Raw genomic sequence first — 21,659 nt, forward strand, 5'->3', positions numbered from 1 at the left:
AAAGAATTAATACAGCAGTTGTACAGGTGTTGGGTCAACATGCAGTCTTGCTTAATGCCTTTCTCAGTTTTAATAGCACTGGTGAGGTCATGGGGTTAAATCTTAGTCTGAATGAAATGTCTTCGTGTACCATACATATGAAATGAAATAAATGCTGGTCAATTAAGAAAGCCTCCAACTTCTTCCACAATTTAGTTCAGTATTTGGAATAAAACATTGCTTAAAATCAACAAAAGCAATATAGAGGAAGATGCAAGAAATATTTTTAAATGAAGTGCTGGAGTACAAGGTACTGATTAATGTCAGTTGACTTCTTTCAAAATCTATTTCAAAGCAAACTTTCTTGTTTCAACCAATTCCAGATTTTCCACTATAGATATCTTGCATAAAACTTGCAAGTGGTTTTGAGGAGGTCAATAGCTCTATAATTAGAAAGATATCTCTCTTTTTTATACTTAGGAACAAATACCCATGCAGACTCAGCCAAGAGATCAATACAGGTAGAGTGAAGCCAGATTAGAGGCCCAGAAAACCAGATTGCTTTTAATGGCCTGTATAGGGATTTGGTCATGAGTGTCCATGTTGGCAACAGTTTTATAGCTTGCATAGGATTCCTAATTTTACAGAAATGCCCTCATAGATTTATCATAGATAAAATATGTTTCCCAACTCCTGAGGGAGTGGTACATAATGATGCACTGTTATGAGAGCTTGATGTGATATACCCAAATGAAGCTGAGCCATTAAATGTTTCTGCCTGAATGAGTTGCATCTAATTTTTTTTCAGGATTTCCCTTTTCTTGCACACCAACTGTTGTTTATTGTATCCCTTCTGCTGGAATAAATCCAATGCAGCTGGACAATAGTAGGTACATAAGCCTGGGAAGTGGCAACAAGAGCTATAATTAACAGAGTCCTTTAAGTAGTAATGGTGTTGCTAATGATTGCGGGTTAGGCAGTATTGGTTCTCCTTGGAAAAAGTCTTGTTGTTCTTCATGAGTGCATTAGGGGACATCTAGCTGATGGACAAGGCAAATTGAAGGCTTTGAAGGAGATCTGACTCCAAAAAATTATTTATCATTTGATTTATTTGATGAAGGGTCCATTTGGCTCAACAAGAACTTTTAAGATTCTTAATTACATGGCCATTTATCATTCTAATAAGGAAATACTCATAAAGATTCATTGAATGTGATGAATCCATAATCTACTGATTTGTTTGCATGTAAGGGAGAGTTGGCTGATTGAAAGTTAGAAGTATGTGCTGGATAAGTAGTGAAAAAAAGTCAAATCTGGAGGTTAAGAATTGAAGCAAGAAGGTCATTATTGTCTTGCAGATACACATCTATGGGCATTGGCATGGATTTCTAGAAAGAGCTGCTTTTTCTGTAGGGCACATTACTAGTAGAACTGCATTTTAAAAAAAAAATTTAAATATGGCTTTACATTCTGTAAGCCGCCTTGAGTCGCCATGGGCGAATAGGCAGCAATATACATTCAATAAATAAATAAATAAACAAAATACTTCAAGTTGACTGATGGAACAGACTGCTAGTGTTAATATGGCCAGGTTCTGTTAAAGTTTTAATCCTCTAAGTGCCTTGACACTGTGTAGATCAAAGGCTTATTGGGAGCATGACTGCAATGTTATTTAGTCATTGTAATATAAGGATCTTTCTGCTCATACTAGGTAAACATCAAGGAAAGCCTGATGATGTAGATAGATGGGGAAAAAAGTTGGTACTTGTTTCAGAGGTTACCTCCATTATCACTCTGCTCCAGAGAGTGGCTTGGATTGAATCTTTTGAGGGTCAGGAAGGCAGCCTGGCTTCTCTGTTATGATTTCCAGAGGGGGAGAGAAGAGGGGATCCTAAAGCTATAAATTCATGCTGATTCTGTAGTAGGGATATAGGAGTTGATCTCTGTCTGTTGGGTTATGAAACCCGGCACCATTACTGGAACTGGTCTGAATGCTTTTCTTTCCTCTATATGACATTTAAGCTATAGGGATTGAACCAGACGACAAGGCCAGTTACAAGCTGAGTGCTTGTTTGAAAAGCTGTTATTAGTAACCATCTTGGCTCCTTGCCCTTTATAAACTACACTCTATAGACAGGACGTACTTGTGGCCCAATCCAATATATCTTATCAAATGTGCCATATGAAATTAGAATCAGTGGCTAATTAAGTCCCTTTCCATTTATTCTTCATTATTATTTTTTAGCATAAACAGTATAAATCACAGGAATAAATAAATTCCTGTTCCAAAATTAAATGTTTCAAAATTAAAAACAAAGAATGGTGAAAAAAATTAATCCCTCACTTACCAAGAAGGCATGGCCATATTCATGTTGAGAGAAACTGGCATGACGGGCCTTGAAATTGTGTAAAGAAAGGTTCAAGTTAAAAATCAGAAAGAATGTTTTAAATATTCCCTTCTGCATTTTAACAAATGTTAGACTGTTTGTTTTTACTTTTTGTAAATCATAGAATTGCATTATGCTGTTCCCTAATACATCTCTTTTCCTCATTTCTTATCACATTGTGATAATCTATATTAATACCGTATCTATTCAAAATTTAAAGTAGTTGGTTATTCAATAGAATTAGATAAAGGGCAGAATTGTGGGATAAAAATTGTAAACTAACAATGTCAATGGCCTATAAGGAAAATTAATACAAAATGTTTTATAGGTGGCATTTACCACCAGAGAGGGTTACAAAGATATTTGAAAATCTATCAGCTAAATGTTGGAAGTGTAATCAGATACCAGGTTCATATTATCATAGGTCTAAATCTATCAGAAGTCCAATTGTTTTTCCTTTCTTTCCTTTTAATTTCAAGACCTGGTACTCTACTCAATTTTCTGTTTAAAAAGAAACCAATACAAACACTAAAAGGATGGGACGATAAAACTTCCATGAATATACAATCAATCCAAAATAAAGGGAAGTTGAATTTATGGCAAAATAAAATCTGCATTCCTGCATTGCTTTTACTTTCTTGTAAACTTTTATGTTTGTCTGTGATACCGTTATATTTTTTATAATCCAGTCAATAATTCTTGATGTTACTCAGCCATACATGCATTGCTAATTGTGTGACATATTCCTTAGATGTACACTGTCCAGGCCAAACAGGTTTTTGTAATAATTTGTTTTGTTGAAAAATTAAGCATTTTAGATGGTGGTTCTAGGAATTTGCTTTTCTGCCCTATCTCAGCTCATGGTAAAATTAAGGAATAGTTCATAATAACTCATAAGTTAAAACAACTTATGGGTACCTGCTGCCTGACGTGCTCTCATATTATTTCCATTAAATTGCTCCTCACCATCATCAAGCAAATGGTCAGCTCTGAAGAAACTGCTGGTCATAATTCTCATGTCTCTCATTAAGTTTAAAGCCCTATAGAAGAAATTAATTTAGGCTTTGAATCAGAGAGTAATGTGCCTCCCTGGCAGCCCAGGGGAGGGGGGTCGCTTGAGGAAGGAAGGAAGGAAAGGGAGGGAGGGAGAGAGGGAGGGAGGGAGGAAGGAAAAGGTCAGAAAGTGAATGGATGGGAGGGAAGAAAGAAAGAAAAGAAGGAAGGAAGGAAGGAAGGAAGGAAGGAAGGAGGGAGGGAGGGAGGGAGAGAGAGAGGAGAGAAAGAAAGAAAGAAAGAAAGAAAGAAAGAAAGAAAGAAAGAAAGAAAGAAAGAAAGAAAGAAAGAAAGAAAGAAAGAAAGAAAGAAAGAAAGAAAGAAAGAAAGAAAGAAAGGCTTTGTGCTTCATATAATGTGGAATGGAACTCACTGCGGGGCAACTTATCACAGGACAGCTAAACGTGAGATAACTATAATGTTAAGACAGGAACAAGTCTAGAGTAATTATCTCACATTAAGTGGCCCTGCGGCGAGTTGTCCCACAGCAAGTTGGTCATGGCGAGCTGTCCTGCAATGAGCTGGCAGTGGCAAGATGGCTGCAGAGAGTTGGCCACAGTGAGTTGTCCTAGACCTCACATAATGTGTGATTACCTGGTACACAGGAATTTACAGGAAATACCTATCTATCTCTCTATTCTCGTCAGTGTAAACAGGATTAGTTTTTTTGTTTGTCCCAACTCATTGGCTAAGAATTAGCAATAGTACTTAGACTTATATACAGATAGTTCTTGACTTACAATTGTTTATTTAGTGACTGTTCAAAGTTACAATGACACAGAAAAATGATTTATGACTATTTTTCACTTATGACCGTTGCAACATCCCCATGGTGATGAGATAAAAATTCAGACATTTGGCAACTGGCTCATATTTATGACAGCTGCAGTGTCTCAGGGTCATGTGATAACCTTTTGCAACCTTCTTACAAGCAAAGTCACTGGGGAAGCCAGATTTACTTAACAACCACATTGCTAACTTAACAACTGCAGTGATTCACTTAACAACTGTGGCAAGATAGGTCATAAAATGGGGCAAAATTCACTTAATAAATGTTTCATTTAGCAATAGAAATTTTGGGCTCAATTGTGGTCATAACTCGAGGACTACTTGTACTCCTCAATAGTGCTTTACAGCACTCTCTGAGTGGTCTACAATGTCACCATATTGCCTTCAACAATCTGGGTCTTCATTTTACCGACCTCGGAAAGATGAAAGGGTAAGTCAACCTTGGGCCAATCAGGATCAAATTCCTGGTGTGGGGGCAGAGTTAGCTGCAATGCTGATTCTAACCACTGTGCCACCCACAGCTCTTAATTAGGTAGGCTGGAGCTTCTTCAAAATTAAACATAAGGAATAAGGAAGCAGATCCAGGGAAAAAGAAATGGGTATCACCATGGACTTTTGAAGCCAGTGTTTTAAGAGTGGAAGGGCTGCTTTTGGAAGGGACTCGTTCTGAAAGAGATGGGGAACATTTCTTCCATCTTTAAAGACACAAAAAAGTTAGCACTCAGATGGGACCAAAATGGCAAGCTGGACTGATGAAAGAAATTTTGGGGTCCAAACTTAGTTTTTCTAGCCCAGGCAGGAATTTCCTTCTGTACACAGAGGGGAGCTGCCTGCCCTCTTTTGGCAGGGAACTCTTTCCCTCTGTCCTTTCAATGATTTGCACAGTTGCTCAGTGACTGCACCTGGAAGAATTAGGGTAGCAGTCGTTGACAGAGGCAATCACATGGGTGCCTCACTTAACAGCTGTCCTGACTTGCAACCATAATGGGCAAACTCCATTATGATAAATCAAGGAGTAGCTGTAATTTCTTTCTCATAAATGGGTCACATAATTCTATCAGATTTATTATTGAGAACTGTAAGGAAACAGTAACCAGAAAATTAGGAAACAGTAACCAACTAATATACTTACGCATGCGGACAAATATACTTTACGTGTGGACTCTTAATACCAGCAAATGATTCTGCCCAGCCATGTCTATAAGAATATGGATAACAAATTCAAAATCTTCTCAGCTACTGGTACTTAACATATTTCTAATTTCCATTACTCTCTTCTCAAATATGGAAATAAGAACTATTAATAATCTTAACATTCACAATTGTAAAGTAGCCTGTCTTGAATGGAGTCTGACTCTTGCTCATTGTATCATCATGAACCCTTCATAGCAACAGAAATTCCATGGTATCTGGGTGCTACCAATTTTTAAAAATATTTTTCTTTTTCAAACTGTAAGCTGCCCAGAATCATTCTGGATCTGCCTAGCTCCTAAATTTAAGAAATAAAAATTTCAAGATGTAAGATGAAGTATTATATTAGGTACATGAATGGAGGTATGAGATATTAAACATACTAAAATTATCCAGGTGTTCTTTTCTACCAAGAGAAGAGGAAATCTCAGAATACTGGGATTTTATCTGCAATACTCAATTTGTAATATTAAAAAAATCTAGAAATAAATTCATAGATTATAAATAAATAATTCCATGGATGACACTCTGCATTCAAAATGACTATTTCAGAAGTTATGAAATTATAACAAGACATTTAATCTTTCATAATTTCTAACTTTGGGACTATTTTTTTATTCAGTATTGTTTGGTATAGTCTGATATCTTGCATCTGGGTTGGCCTTTTTCCCAGGCATCAAGAGCTCAGGTAACAAAACTGATGATGCAGATTTTATCCCTGCTATTACTGGAACTAACTGATAATAAAAACAGGATGGAGAGTTGAGCACACATTTAATAAGTGAACCTTACTGACATGCAAAAAACATTACTTTCTACATCATAGAGAAGCTTAATCCATATACATACATACCTATATTCATATTTTTCAGTATTACATACGTAAGATTTTACAGTGTATATTTCCCCAGTTTATGCTGTACTTTTTTAGACATATATAATATGCAGTATGTATACACATATATATTCCAGAGTGTACTGGTGTAATATCAAGCAAATTATTAAATTCGAACACTATCTTATGCTATTTAAATACGATGTGTAAGCATTTGATGATTGGGCCCACAACATATGTCTCACAGCAAAGCAAAAAGGGTAAGCCACGTTAACTACTGGCAAACAGTATTTAATCATATAAATATCTATCTCTGGAGGCTGTCTGTAATCAGTTTCCCATATCATTATAAACTAGATAGTATCACACATATACTTTACATTGCAGAATCATATTTCAACAATAAACATCCTTAAAATTCTAAAAAGTACTGTTGAGTAAATTTTATATACATTTATCATTACTTTAAAATTTGTTTTTAATCCATAAAATGATAACATTTAATAGTATAGCATTCCCTAAGTTCCCTTCAAATGATAGTATTCCTTTAATAAAATGGAAACAATTTTATTTCCAATGAAAAAGGCATTAAAATTGAGGTACTTTTCCTTTCAGCATTTACATCTCAGACTCCCAGGAACTTTTCACTTAATTAAGAGTACAATACATTACATCTGCACCTCATATAAAAAAAAATATGTCTAAAGAAGATTCTACAAGGAAGTTTTGTATGAAAAATCCTATTCTTGTTTTGACTTAATCGTGGCAATTTTCAGTCAAATAATAATCTGCACATACTGAATTTTATCAAAATAACTAAAAAGGACTATTCATATAATTCAAGTTCTTTCATTAACTGAATCTTTAAGAATTAAATCCAGAAGCGACTTCCGGTTTGAAGGGCTTCAGCGAAAGACAGAAATCCACGATCATGCGCGGTTTCTGTCTGGGCTCGCCGCTGAAGCGCCCCGAGCCGGCTGGTTTCGGGGCTAAGCCACCCCGTAGAGGTGGTGAAGAAAGGGGAGACCGCCAGCAGGGTTGAGGAGCGCCACATCTCTCCTCCTCAGCTGGCCATTACTCCCTTTCCCGAAGGCGGTTGCAGCGGTGGTCAGAAATGGCCACCACAAAGGAGAACTTGACCGGAAAAGAATGTGCAGGAGGAAGATAAGAAGTGAAAGTTTTGGCTGACTGGGTTAAATTGTAAAAGCAACAACTAAGGTACCCTGGAATTTAAACTTACAAAAAATAACATCGCTCCCAAAGAAGAGTCAGAAGCAGCGAAGGAAAGTGAAAAGGGAAAGGTTTGGCTTTTTTTTCTTCTCTCTCCTTCCCTATACTGACAACTAAGAGACTTAAATAAGAAATCGGAAAAATCCGCTTTGACATCAATAGGCAATTAAGCTGAAAATAAAACAAAATGCCAAAGGGATAATAAAAATTTCTGGACATTAAAAATTTTCTTTTTCATAAGCAGGAAGGGAGAGAAAAAGAATAAGGGCAGGATCTGGAAGAGGGAGGAGACTGCCAGGAATTAAAAAGAATCTACAGTAAAACTTCAACAAGACTTCTAAAAGATACATTTTAACTGAAACTTTGCAACTAAATAGTAACCCCAGGAAGAGAAAGTGGAAAAAAAAGAGCAAAAAGAAACAGCTTGCGTGTATTTGGATTATTTGGTGATCTTTCGATTCTTGGTTATTATATTTGAATGACTAAAATCAATCAGGTGGTTGTTTAAAAATTTATACAATGGCACCACTTCTGGATGAATTAAAAATGGAACTTAAAAAGTACAAAGAAGATGCACAAGAAGGGAAGGATTCTTTTGGCTTTGTTTTTCAATTCTTAGAAATGGAGATTTGGAACTATGAGAAACAACAAGAAACAACTGCAAAACAAGAAGACTGGGACAAAGAAGAAGCCATCTTTAATGAACAAGCAATTTTATGTGGGGAAGAAAAAGGAAAGGGGGGGGGGAAAGAGAATGGAGAATTTAAGACTTAAAAAAACAACCAAAGAAAAGAAAAATAATTCGAAAAATAAGTATAATACTGGAAAGCAACAGAAAAGGGAGAGACAAATAGAGGTAGAGAGACAAGGGGGTAAAAAGGGGAGAGAGAAGAAGAGAGGGAAGAAGGAAAGTAAAAGAAGTTACAAAGGACCAGAGCAAGATATAGAGAAACAGGACCTATTTAGAGATAATAGGTGAAAATCTAACTGAAAAAGGGATTCTGTAAAGGTACATTAGTAATAGAAATAACTTTAGAAAATTTGAAACAGCGTATGATTAAAATGAGGGATAAAACAGTTAGTGTAATTTAGTGAAATGTTTGTGAATAAAATAAGTGAAATAAAATAAATGAGAAAATTGAATTAGGAAGGAACGGGAACATTTTAATTAGTTAATGTTTTATAAAATATAAGTGAAGAGGGGGGGGAGGGAATTAACTATGGAAAGCTTATAATTGTTCCCATAGAAGTATGATATTTAATTGAAAAGTAATGTTAAAGATGTTAAGACTTTAATGAATATTAATATTAATGATAGAATTGAATTGGAATGGAATGTTATTTTAATTATATGCATTTATAATTTTTTCTTTAAGAATACAGTGTGTATTTGAAGAATGTACCAAGCAGAATCCGAATGGAAGTTATATATTATATTGAATGTTACAACTTTAGGGAAAAGATATAAAGGCGTCATACTCCAATCAGTAACTACAGGAGAAATTTTGTTTAATGAGAAAAGATAATAGATAATTGAAACAGGACAGACAAAAATATAAATACAATGATTTGAATTGAGATGAGATAATTAAAATAAAATTGAGAAAATTAAAAGAGGGGAGAAGCTATGCAGAAAATGTAAAATAATAATAAGATATGGAATAGAATATAAAAATGAGCATGAACCTGAATTTGTGTCTGTACGAAGAAAAGTAACCCGGGATTACGCTACTTTCAAAAAAGATGTTTTATTTGTATTTTTTTTTTCTCTTTGTGAAAACTCAAATAAAATTTACAAAAAAAAAAAAAAATTAAATCCAGAAGCATGCATTAATATCTTCCAATATCCAGTTCTCCAATTAATACTGGTAGCATTAAGTCAGTTTCAACTCTTACGGACCACATAGATATCTATCAAATAAAATGTAAACACTAACTTCAGCATAACGTAACAATTAATAAACACTACATTTTTCTTTGCAAGTTGCAAGTAATAAAAGGTGTTTCAAAGGTACAGATTGTTTATTTAAAAAACCATTTTACTTACCCAGTATCTCCTAATCCATGGAGAAATATGACCTAGAATTGAATAGTATATGAATAGTGTTACTACATGCTGGAAAGATAGCTCTTCAACTTTGTTCTGTTCTTATTTCCCATAAATCTAACTGCAATAGACACTGCTAAAGACAAAGTGTGCCAGTTTAAATATGACAAATCTATTAAAAGGGCATAATGTTGGTAGTATCACCAAGCGCACTCTTTTGACATACTATTTACAGCTGCTACATGGTCTGTGTGGTCAGAAAAAAAGAGTGAATGTATAAGATTTTCAGTGATTGAAAATTTGAATAATTTGTATTAGCATATCTTTGGCATTTAATTAACAGCAATTTAATCCATTCTTTACTGACAAATGTGCTTAGCATGATTAATCTATTAATATTCTTAATCTAGGTTTTGAACTTTTTTCTTTTTAATCCACTATAATCTATAATGATAGATCTTGTTCTGTCTTAAGTAGAAAATAAGTTATTATTTATTTTTTCTTATATGGATGAATATAAAATCTTCAAGGGTTGCTGGCAAGATTAAACTATCTTTTTTGGACTGAGCAAGTCTGAAGTTACAGCAATGCTGAATGAAGGGAATTACAATTGGTTATGTTATAGACTGTTACAGTGTCCCCATGGCCACATCATCAAAATTTGAACCTTGGCAGCCAGTATTTACTTACAACTGCAGATGGACTTCAACTGCCCCCCAACTTATCTCCCCCACCATGCTCTTCTGGCCCCTACACTCTGCAGCCCATCATTCTAATTGACTTTCATTATCTTGTTTTTATTGATGACTAAAGCATGTCCCGTATGGTCTTTCAAAAGTCAGTTCCTGGATATGCAAAGCTTTATTCCCTAAGTTGTCCATGGCTGTTTACTCACAAGACCTGGGGAAGATGGCCTAGCGTGGCCAGCAGCTGCTTCATGAAGGACCAGACCAGGCACACCTCATTAGCAGGAACAAAAGGATCAGCTGGGACAGTGGAGTACAGGGTGGTGATGGTGACAATGGCTGGGCTAGGGTGGCTTTGGGTCACACCGCTCAGCTGGGCTCAGCTTTATGTTGCAAAGGGTTTCACACTGCAAAGGATTTCATGCTGTGCTGCAGCTTAGGGGCTACTTGCTCTGCATCAAGAAGGCAGCCTGGAAAGCAGCACCAGAGCTATGTGCTTCTACAGCTGCTTGCTATCTTGCAAGGCAGGGCAATAAATAGATAGGGGAATTGAAAAGGAGTGTCCCCTTAATTACTAAGGTTTAGGATTGGGAGGGACCAAGCCTGAAACAACTTGACTTGGATGGGTACTTGCTTAACAACCTGCAATTCTCAGTTAACAATGGCAACAGGGAGATGGAATTGCTGTTGTTCCATGTGACATGCTTTACATCACTTAGCAATGGAAATTCTGAGTTCTGAATAGAGATGTGCAGAAAATATATTTTTATGATATAGTAATATAACATTTTATAATATAAATATAAGCAAGTTTCAGAAGTTTCTGTAGAACCTTTCTAAATCAGTTAGAACTCAAAGAAATAATTCATCCTGATTCCCACCTTCACCTCTGTCACCAATATCTCAACAGATCATATTTCATCAACCTGTCCACCCACAATATTTCAAACATTTTCTCTTCTTTCTTTTAGCTGACATCCTTTGGCTACCAATGCTTAATTCCCACTGCCTAGCATACGAGCGTACTTACCCCATAATCTTCCCAGAACCTTCTCTTCTCTCTCCTGCCTCTCTCAGCTGCTACCAATATCCTTGACTTTTCCCACTCTTCCATAAAACACCTACTCAGAACACCTACATTTCAGTCCACCTGGACAAGAAAACCCCAGTTTGTTCCATACTAGAACCAAATATATTTTGATTTAACCCAGTGGTTGCTAACCAGTGGGCCAGGGACCACTGGTGGTCTGCAAGAAAATTTTGGTGGTCCACAGAGAAATGTCAACCCCAAAGCAATTAAACCAGGTTGTATGGAAACACAAGGCTGTGCCATCCACATTGCCCACAGGAACACAAGGCTTGCCTCACTTGCATTGCGAACAACACGAAGTAGTGAGGGGAAGGGGGAAAGGGCAGAGGGAAAGAACTTGCCTCACTCGCCCCATACGCCTGACCACCGGGCTGCTTCTTTCCACTTCTGCTTTTGGCTGCATGCAAGGAAAGCAGCAAAAGTCTTTTTCTCTCCCCCAAACTCTGCCAGAAATGAGTCTTTGGGATCCTGCAAGGCATCCTGCTCCAAGAGCAGGATGCTGGTGTGACAAATCTCACAAAGACTCATTTCCAGTGGAGTTTGGGGGAGAGAAAAAAAAAGACTTCTGCTGCTTATGTTGCTTTCCTTGCATGAAGCGAAAAGTCTCTCTCCCCCCACCCCCTTGGAACGGAGCTGGAGACGGTATCCTGCAATCCCAAATAAAGAATGATCGATCAGTAGGAAAACAGGGTGGGGAATTTTCCTGCAGACTTTTTTGAGGATTTTCCCAAGGTCACTGCTGCTTTCTGCAGAGACCCTGGGAAAACGTCAGCAAGCCACCGTCAGTCAAATTCATATTTGCGGTCTGTGGGATTTAAAGCTATGAGTTTGGTGGTCCATGAGGTCCAAAAGGTTGGCAACACCTGATTTAACCACAGATTGCAATGAGTAATCTGAATCATATAACTGTTCAGGGTGTTTTGCTTATTATTAGTCATGAAAGAAGGTAGACTGAATATAAAATAGTGATCAGTTCAAGAGAAATTAACTGGGGTGACTTAGTCACATAGAAAGATTTAGAACTGAATTACAAAAAAATTATATGAAAAGTGATAGGGTTGAAAGGAACTGGAAGACTAAGAAAACTGCAGTTATATGGAATTGATGAAGTCTTCAAAACACAGAATCGATCCATAGTTGTGATATCAAAGATAAGTATGAAAAAGTTACAGTGAATATTACCGATGTACACTACATTTGATTATTATTTTCTTTGCTTACCTGATCCCCTTATTTCTTTGCTATGCTATTTTTTACTTATTTGCTACATTTTGCACATCACTGCTTTACCCATAAGAAAACACTCCAGGTAAGTATGCAGGTATGATTTTTATCCTTTTTTCTTAAAATATTGTGAGTGGGTTGACATCTTCATGTCAATGACAACTCAAAGATCATTTTTCAGATCACTGCAGATCAGATTTCATTTACACAGAGATGAAGTTCAGATTTTTTTCTGTCAATGTATATCATTTGTATCTTTTTACAATGAACTTAATAGCTCTACTGAAACTGGATCTCTTCACAATTCCTTTTTTATTTTATGACTTGAACAGTTTGGTATCATCAATAAATGATCCAACAGTATATAGAAAATAACTGAGAAATATTCTGTGCAATAGAATCCATTAAGATTTTTTTACCCACAAATTTCACAATTTAGCACTTCAAACCATTTTCATTATGTGCACTATGCTTTTAAGGCTACTTTTTAGGATACTCTTGAATAGTAGCTGACATTAACACAATTCTCTCTAATTTACACTTCAGTTATTTTTATGCAAGAATTCACACCAAGCCGTTTTGGAAAGGCACAATTAAAATGGTGAAAACGTGGTTATTTTTCAGCTTAAAATATAAATGTGTTGTCTTCCCTATATAGCATCTTTTCAACAATTTTATGTGATAGGACTGACATTTCTAATTTTGCTTTAAAAAAAATACTATCTACACCCCTTAAGAACTTACAGCAGAATATTGTAAAACTTTTTTTTTCAGAGTTTGAAGCTTCCTCACAAAGTATTGAAAGTTGGAAGAAGGAAGTAACCAAAGCAGCTGTCCTAATTAAATTTCTAAGCATGTTTAACGACCTAGGAAATGAGAGCACGGTGGACATTGTCCAATTTTGAAAAGTTCGCTTGAAATTGTACATATCAGATTATTAATCTTGCATTCCTGCTATTGGATCAAAAACCATCCAGATCGCAACTATGGTATTTCCAGGAAATAAGACGGCGCCGAGCCGGAGGCCTCCAGAGCTAAAGTCAATGGTAGAGGCGACCAAGTCGCCTGTCCGGTCAGAAAACGTCTGCATGGGTGAGTCTATGTGCGTTGCTCAAAAGCAAGGCCCGCTTGCAGGAAGCCTTGCTCAACCTGAACCGACCCGTCCTCCTCTTCTCCCTTTGTCCGGCCAGCTCCTTATCCTATCGCGCCCTCTTGCCTCCGGACATAACAATCCACCAGGAGTTCCGTTACTCACTCACCGCGGCGGTGGCCTTCTTGGCGGCCGGGACAATGGCTGGGAGCGGAGCAGACATGGTGTTGCCGCACATACACTTGGGCTCTCCTCTCGCGTCGGCCAGTCAGACACTGACGGGGCGGGCGGGCTGGAGGGAGGTGGGGAAACGGGAGGGACAGGAACCCGATTGGAACCAGAAAGACGGAGGATAGTCAGCAGGCCCGCCTCCCTTCCCTGGGAAGGGTTGGGAGGGGGGGTGCGCGGGCTCCCGCTCCCTCCTGCTCAGTTGAGCGAGCGGAGGCGGCCGTTGAAACGGGGGCGTGAAGGAAAAGGAACGCTCGAGCGCCGGCCCTGCTCTCCTTATGCCCGCGCATGCGCTCTGTTGCTATTCAGCGTAGGCGACGGCTCTTGCTGCTGATTTCAGACTTTCAAACCGCTGCCGACCCCGTAAAAGGCCGGCCAATGGCAAGGGATTCTGGGAGCTCCCAGTTCGGGTCACGTGGCTTCGTTGGCCCACCTGATAGCTGAAGCCGCGAAGTGTTTTAGCAAAAAAGTATTTTAATTTTAGAGGGAAAATTAACCGGATTTCTTTTATTTTTCTTTTGATACCGTGCTTTATTTTAGCTGATTCAAAGATTGGCAACATACGATCTTTCAAATACTGCCATCATTCCTCACCATAGAATTACTATTCCTTTTGACAGTTGGACTTCATCAAAAAGGGCTGTCATGTTTTCCATCTTTTAAGAGCATGGCTTTTAAAAATAAATGAAACAAGGAGACAATCAAAAATTCTCTTCTTTCTGTTTGCCTCTCCAAGAAGATAATCGAACAGTCCTCCTTCCTCCTATTTTTTCCACCATCCTTTGAGGTGAATTGGGCTGAAAATTAGAAATTGCTTTCTTCTTGAGGTGTTGCTCTGCCCATTAAATATCTTTCGCGGAGGAAAAAAAAAACTTGGAGCAATCAACTCTGTAAGGAAATGCGGCAGCTGTTCAAAAGAAAAATAAGAATGCCAATGTTATTGCAGCTGTGTGGCATTAGGACACAAACAGCCTGTCCCGTCGAGTAGAACAAGATCAGTATTTCAGCCCCAAGAGATTTTGCGAGTGCTGTAAAAACGCTGCGCATTCATTTTCAATATTTGTATTTGGAAATTTAGGTTTGTTTTAAACTCACCTATCGCTTTATGGAAAGATGGGGTAGAAGGTGTAGTTAGCGTGCACCAATTCTGAATGCAATCATCATTCTAATACTTAAGCTGGTTAAACCACGAGCGACTATTGAAAAACAATGTTTTTGAGAACTCAGTATCGTATTTTCATTGACAACCAAGACAGCTCTCCAGATAGCGCAATAAAAAAAATGCATATTATCAAAAACAAGCCATGGAATCAATATGTATTCAGATGCACGAGTGTTTTAAGAGCATGAATTTCCTTTGCGTCTTCGCTAGCCCTGTCAGTATATTATAGTCAGTACATTTATCCCACAGGGGGAAAAAAACTTGAAAATTTCTGTTTCCTACGCTACAAAATTACCCTGCCCGTAACGCTGCGCTTTCCTGACAACTGTTGTTTCTGCTTGTAGCTTTCACGCGCATGGACTTTGGCAACGTCCGCAACCGAGGTGAAAAGCAGACCCTTAAGCCCACCGGGAGGAGAACTCCATTTTTTTCGTTCCTCTCCGTCTTCCTGCGCCTGCGCAGGAGTCCGCGAGCGAGCCTGCGCCTTTCCTGAAGGGCGACCGTTCTCGTGGCTGCCGCCCTTGAGATTAATTGCGCTAAGGCGATGGCGGCTTCGCGGGCACCAGGCGGGGGAAACAGGATGAAAGCCTTAGAGCTGTTGCGGAGCTTGCCTAGGGTCAGCCTCGGCAACCTACGGCCTAACCCTGGGGCCCGGCGAAAGGTGAGTTGAACGTTTGCTAGGCTTCTCGTTCTCCGCTGGGCTGCTGCTGCAATGTAGGCCGCTTTTGCTGTGTTTTCCTGGAAGCTGAGGAAAGCTAAGGGTGATAAGGATTATTATGATGATGATGTGTTGTACCTGGTGGTTTTTAACTCTTGACGAAAGTATCTTTTCAGAGAGCATTTCCACCAATACAAATTTGTGTGTGCCCAATCACACTTGGCCAATAAAGAATTCAATTCTATTTTATTCTGTTCTAAGGAAAGCTAGGCGTCCTTTTCCACGTGAAGCCTTCCCAGGGGATTCCCTTCCCCCCTCCCCTCCGTTTTGCTTTTTCTATAGTTTTTGCTAGTAGTTTTTACATTTGTCTCCCATTCACTTATCCTATATTAGTGTCCTACGATTTTCTTTCATTTGAATGTTTTCTCTAATCCTTTTAAAAATATATGCTGATTTGTTCGATTGCCGAATAAGAATAGAATTTGGAAGGGATCTTGGAGGTCTTCTAATCCAACCCCCTGCTTAGGCAGGAAATCCTACACCATTTCAGACAAATGGTTGTCCAATCTTGTCTTAAAAACTTCTAATGTTGGAGCACTCATAACTTCTGAAGGCAAGTTGTTCCACTGATTAATTGTTCTGTCAGGAAATTTCTCCTTAGTGCTTAGGTTGCTTCTCTCCTTGATTAATTTCCATCCATTGCTTTGGAGAAAATAGTGCAGAATATAAAGTTGCTTCAACTTTAGATGGGGGAATGAGATATTTTAAATGGTTTTTGTGCATTCATACTGGAATAGAGGTGTAAGGAATGGGATAGCCTATGAGGACAAAGGAGTAAAAGAGGTCTGAATTGAATTACATTTGAATGTGAAACTCATGTTACCATATTGCTCTTTTTAAGGAACAACAACGTGGTCGTGGAAGATATAATCCTCCAAAGAGAACTGGCGGGCAAGCAAAATCTGGGTCACTCCCTCGATTAGGCTTTGAAGGTGGCCAAACACCATTTTATCTGGTTATTCCAAAATACGGCTACAATGAAGGACATCAGTAAGTTTATTCTATTATTATATGTACAAAAATGTGAAATAACATCTGTTGGTTCTTCAGCTGGTGTTTGCCTTTATGTATATTGAATTGTCCTATAGGAATAGTACTTGCATGAATCCAAGATGACCTTATGTTGACAGGTGGAAGTGTCAATATACATATTTTCTAAATGGTATCCAATAATGATAATTTATTATCATCTCAGGCATAAAAGCTGGCTAGGTGACTTTGGGCCAGTCATTGTCTCTCAACTCAACCCCACTAACAGTTGTTATGGGAAAATAAGGGGTAGAAGTATTATGCATGTTTGTTTGCATTGTATGTATTAAACTATTAATCTATATAACAGGTACTATAAAGATTTTATCATGACTTTATTCTTTATTTTTGTAAGAATATGAAATTAGTCTATTTTATTTTTTCCCATTAAAATGGGAATCCTTCCTCAGATCTCATTACAAATGATTTCTGAAACAACTGATAGTTGATTTTCACAATCAAAAACATAAATGAACCTTCTGAATATTTTGATGTACATTCATCTGAATTGTAGTGATTAGGTTAACATCTTAAATAGTGTCCCTATAACCACAAGTGATAGAATTGTTCTTTAAAGTCTGTAATTCTCATAATTTCATAGCTAATACAAGGGACAGAGTTGAAGGAGTATATGTGTGTCTTTAAGAGTGTCTTACCTATCAGTACTCACTAGTATTCAGATCTTTAATCCAATGAATAATCAGGGCCATAAATTTCATTCCAACATTATAAGAAGGACATCTACAATTTTTCCCTTTGTCTAGCTGTAAATTTCCATGTAAGAAGTACACTGCTCAAACAAATAAAGGGAACACAAAAATAAGACATCCTACATCTGAACGAATGAAATATTCTTATTAAATACTTTGTTCATGACATAGTTGAATGTGCTGACAACAAAATCACACAAAAATTATCAATGGAAATCAAATTTAGCAACCCATGGAAGTCTGGATTTGGAGTTACACTCAAAATTAAAGTGGAAAAAAACACTACAGGCTGATCCAACTTTGATGTAATGTCCTTAAAACAAGTCAAAATGAGGCTCAGTAGTGTATGTGGCCTCAACGTGCCTGTATGACCTCCCTCCAACCCCTGGGCATGCTCCTGATGAGGTGGCGCATGGTCTCCTAAGGGATCTCCTCCCACACCTGGACTAAAGCTTCCCCCAACTCCTGGACCGTCTGTGGTGCAACGTGGCATTGGTGGATGGAGCGAGAAATGATGTCCCAGATGTGCTCAATTGGATTCAGGTCTGGGGAACGGGCGGGCCAGTCAGCATCAATGCCTTCGTCTTGCAGGAACTGCTGATACACTCCAGCCACATGAGGTCTAGCATTGTCTTGCATTAGGAGGAACCCAGGGCTAACCGCACCAGCATATAGTCTCACGAGGGGTCTGAGGATCTCATTTTGGTACCTAATGGCAGTCAGGCTCCCTCTGGCGAGCACATGGAGGGCTGTGCGGCCTCCTAAAGAAATGCCACCCCACACCATTACTGACCCACTGCCAAACCGGTCATGCTGGAGGTTGTTGCAGGCAGCAGAACGTTCTCCACGGCATCTCCAGACCCTGTCACATCTGTCACATGTGCTCAGTGTGAACCTGCTTTCATCTGTGAAGAGCACAGGGCGCCAGTGGCGAATTTGCCAATCTTGGTGTTCTCTGGCAAATGCCAAACATCCTGCATGGTGTTGGGCTGTAAGCACAACCCCCACCTGTGGATGTCGGGCCCTCATACCACCCTCATGGAGTCTGTTTCTGATCGTTTGAGCAGCCACATGCACATTTGTGGCTCACTAGAGGTCATTTTGCAGGGCTCTGGCAGTGCTCCTCCTGTCCCTCCTTGCACAAAAGTGGAGGTAGCGGTCCTGATGCTGGGTTGTTGCCCTCCTACAGCCTCCTCCACGCCTCCTGTACTGCCCTGTCTCCTGGTAGCGCCTCCATGCTCTGGACACTACGCTGACAGACACAGCAAACCTTCTTGCCACATCTCGCATTAATGTGCCATCCTGGATGAGCTGCACTACCTGAGCCACTTGTGTGGGTTGTAGACTCCATCTCATGCTACCACTAGAGTGAAAACACCGCCAACATTCAAAAGTGACCAAACCATCAGCCAGAAAGCATAGGAACTGAGAAGTGGTCTGTGGTCACCACCTGCAGAACCACTCCTTTATTGGGGATGTCTTGCTAACTGCCTATGCTTTCCACCTGTTGTCTATTCCATTTGCACAACAGCATGTGAAATTGATTGTCAATCAGTGTTGCTACCTAAGTGGACAGTTTGATTTCACAGAAGTATGATTGACTTGGAGTTACATTGTGTTGTTTAAGTGTTCCCTTTATTTTTTTGAGCAGTGTATATTGTTCAAAAAATACAGACATCTAAATATATTGAGTATTTAGTATATTCAATATTGTATTCAGTATTCAGAGTATTCAACTTGAAATTAAGTAGCTAGTTTTACCAGAATATGATGATTTCAGTTCATCAGAAAACACTTGTTTTAATTGCATTAGTCAAATGTTATAACTAATATACTTCCTTTCTTTTATCTTTGTATTTGCAATTTATAGCTAGACTGTTAAAGATAATTGTTTAAAAGAAGACTTTGTTAGAGGAATATGTACCTTTTTATTTCTGAATTGTTAAGTAGCATGGGTTCTGTCAGTGTACAGTATTAAGTTGGTCTTCGTTTTGCAAAACTCATTTGCCACATAAAGATATATAGGCTTGAGTGAATCTGTAGGGTTGCAGAAGAATATTCCATAGATAAAACAATTTCATCTTTCATTGAGGATGGTTGTCCAAAAACAATGTGTTGATGTATTATACTATCAATATTCTTATATTACTTTGAATTGGATTTACTTTCTGAATGTTTATTTTCTTTCCATTTCACAGTCTCAGACGTCAGTATCCACCTATCAGTCTCAAGAAGCTGCAATACCTTATTGACTTAGGCAGAATTGATCCCATGCAGCCAATAGATCTTACCCAACTGATAAATGCCAGAGGTGTAACTTTGCAGCCATTCAAAAGACATTATGGTATCCATCTTGTGGAAGAGGCAAGTCTATAACTTGTTTTTTTAAGCTTAGTTTTGAAAGTATTCTCTCTCTCTCTCTCTCTCTCTCTTTCCCTCCCTCCCTCTCTCTGAAATATTGAAGTGTGGTACAAAAAATGTGGCATTACTTGGTAATGTAGTTATTGAACAGTTTCAATAATATTCTGAAACCATTGTATTTCTGTTTTGTGTTAGTAATGAGGTTTTTTGTCTAGGAGCTTTATGCATCTGAATATTTTCAAAACAATTATTTAATAGCATTTTAGTAACATATACCCCCACATATAATGGCATATAATGAATCAGAAATATAACTTTTTTTAAAAAAAATGACTATATTCTTAAACTAATGGGACTTCAATTTCAGGCTACTCCACTAATCTTGAAATAGCAGCTGATAACTTGCATTTTAGAATCAGCAGATAAATGAATGATGTTTTATAGTGATGTTAACTTCAGCTTATATAAATTTACAGGGTGCTGATACTTTTGCAGCAAAAATAAACATTGAAGTACAGTGGATATCTGAACTAGCCATAGCTGCTGTTGAAAAAAATGGTGGTGTAATTACTACAGCTTTCTACGATCCAAGAAGTTTGGGTAAGAATTTTCAATATGTCTTGATGTCTTTGATCTTGCCAAATGTTTAAATACATCAATCTCTCATTATTTAAAAATAAAAGCTTTCCAACAATAAAAAAAGGATCTGTGATACTTTTCACCAGATTTAATCTGAATGTTACTCTTTCTAGTCTTTGCCCTATAGGTATTATTAAAGCAGAAAAAGATGGTCAGGTTTATTTTAATAGTACAATATAAAAAATGTAAGGAAATGCATTTTGTGTTAATACAATTATTCCAGAAGTTAGATTGTTAATATTAAAGCAATATTTTATCTCTTTATTCCATGTTTTATACATAGAGATTCTTTGCAAGCCAGTACCATTTTTTCAGAGAGGCCAACCTATTCCAAAGCGAATGCTTCCTCCTGAAGATCTTGTCCGTTACTATACAGATCCTGCAAACAGGGGCTACTTGGCTGATCCTTCAAAGGTTGCTGAAGCAAGGATGGAACTTTCCAAAAAATATGGTTATGTCTTGCCAGATATTACCAAAGATGAACTCTTCCAAATGCTGAGTACTCAGAAGGACCCTAGGCAGATTTTCTTTGGACTTGCTCCAGGTTGGATAGTAAATATGTCAGAAAAGAAGATTTTGAAACCAACAGATGAGAGGTTGCTAAAATATTACAGCTCATGAATACCGAAATTGGATATACCATTTAATGTTTACATGTAATGTAAATAATATTAGCTTTTCTAAAAATGAATCCATTGTAATAATACTATAATAAAATATGAACATTTTTCTGCATTAGTTTATTTTCCTTGTCAGATGCAATTTTTAATATGATTAATCCTTATTTTGTCTCATGCTTTAAAACACTTATTGCAGATTTCTGGGTCTTTTTCCTACATTGCGTTCTTCTACGAGTTCAGTAAATAAGCCTTTCATACCCTTTTAGCTTGGAAATCCAGATGGGTAGCAAAGTTTATGTAATGGTTATGCTGATTTCTTGTTATTGGTTTATATATTTTTATACCTCAGCTACTGAATGTATATGTTCTTTTTTATAGTTATGTCTTTTGATGATTTTTGTTACTGTTGTTAGCCTTCCAGAGTCAATTTGAGATAGGTGGATGTATAAATTGAATAATTGACTGAATAAATATAGGATCAGATAATGGCATCTTAAATGTTTGAATAATAATTTAAAGTATTGCAATTATTTTAAGATATATGTAGTATAATTTTAAAAAATAAGCCAGTGTTTAAATTGTATAAAGATG

The 21,659-nt window shown here is 37.7% G+C and overlaps 2 protein-coding genes across 2 annotated transcripts in view; one reads left to right on the forward strand and one right to left on the reverse strand.

Moving 5' to 3' along the window:
• Window positions 1-14,121, reverse strand: part of LYPLA1 (lysophospholipase 1) — a 22,429-nt gene extending 8,308 nt beyond the window's left edge. Inside the window, exons 1-4 of the mRNA XM_026670435.2 lie at window positions 13,771-14,121; window positions 9,512-9,543; window positions 5,341-5,406; window positions 2,328-2,375 (exon numbers count right to left, since the gene is read on the reverse strand). Coding sequence (XP_026526220.1) covers window positions 2,328-2,375; window positions 5,341-5,406; window positions 9,512-9,543; window positions 13,771-13,839 — 215 coding nt within the window. The 5' untranslated portion in view covers window positions 13,840-14,121. The remainder of the gene's footprint in view (window positions 1-2,327; window positions 2,376-5,340; window positions 5,407-9,511; window positions 9,544-13,770) is intronic.
• A 15-nt stretch (window positions 14,122-14,136) lies between these two features.
• MRPL15 (mitochondrial ribosomal protein L15) lies at window positions 14,137-21,191 on the forward strand. The gene is made up of 5 exons (XM_026670436.2): window positions 14,137-15,652; window positions 16,551-16,699; window positions 19,647-19,812; window positions 20,286-20,409; window positions 20,732-21,191. Exons 1-5 carry the CDS (start codon window positions 15,536-15,538, stop codon window positions 21,067-21,069), a joined length of 894 nt encoding a protein of 297 aa, XP_026526221.1. The 5' UTR covers window positions 14,137-15,535; the 3' UTR covers window positions 21,070-21,191.
• Window positions 21,192-21,659: the final 468 nt, after the last annotated feature.

Source organism: Notechis scutatus, chromosome 3 (genome assembly GCF_049901735.1).
Source record: "Notechis scutatus isolate UNSWTSFEM ecotype Mainland chromosome 3, rNotScu1.2, whole genome shotgun sequence".
Taxonomy (NCBI): domain Eukaryota; kingdom Metazoa; phylum Chordata; class Lepidosauria; order Squamata; family Elapidae; genus Notechis; species Notechis scutatus.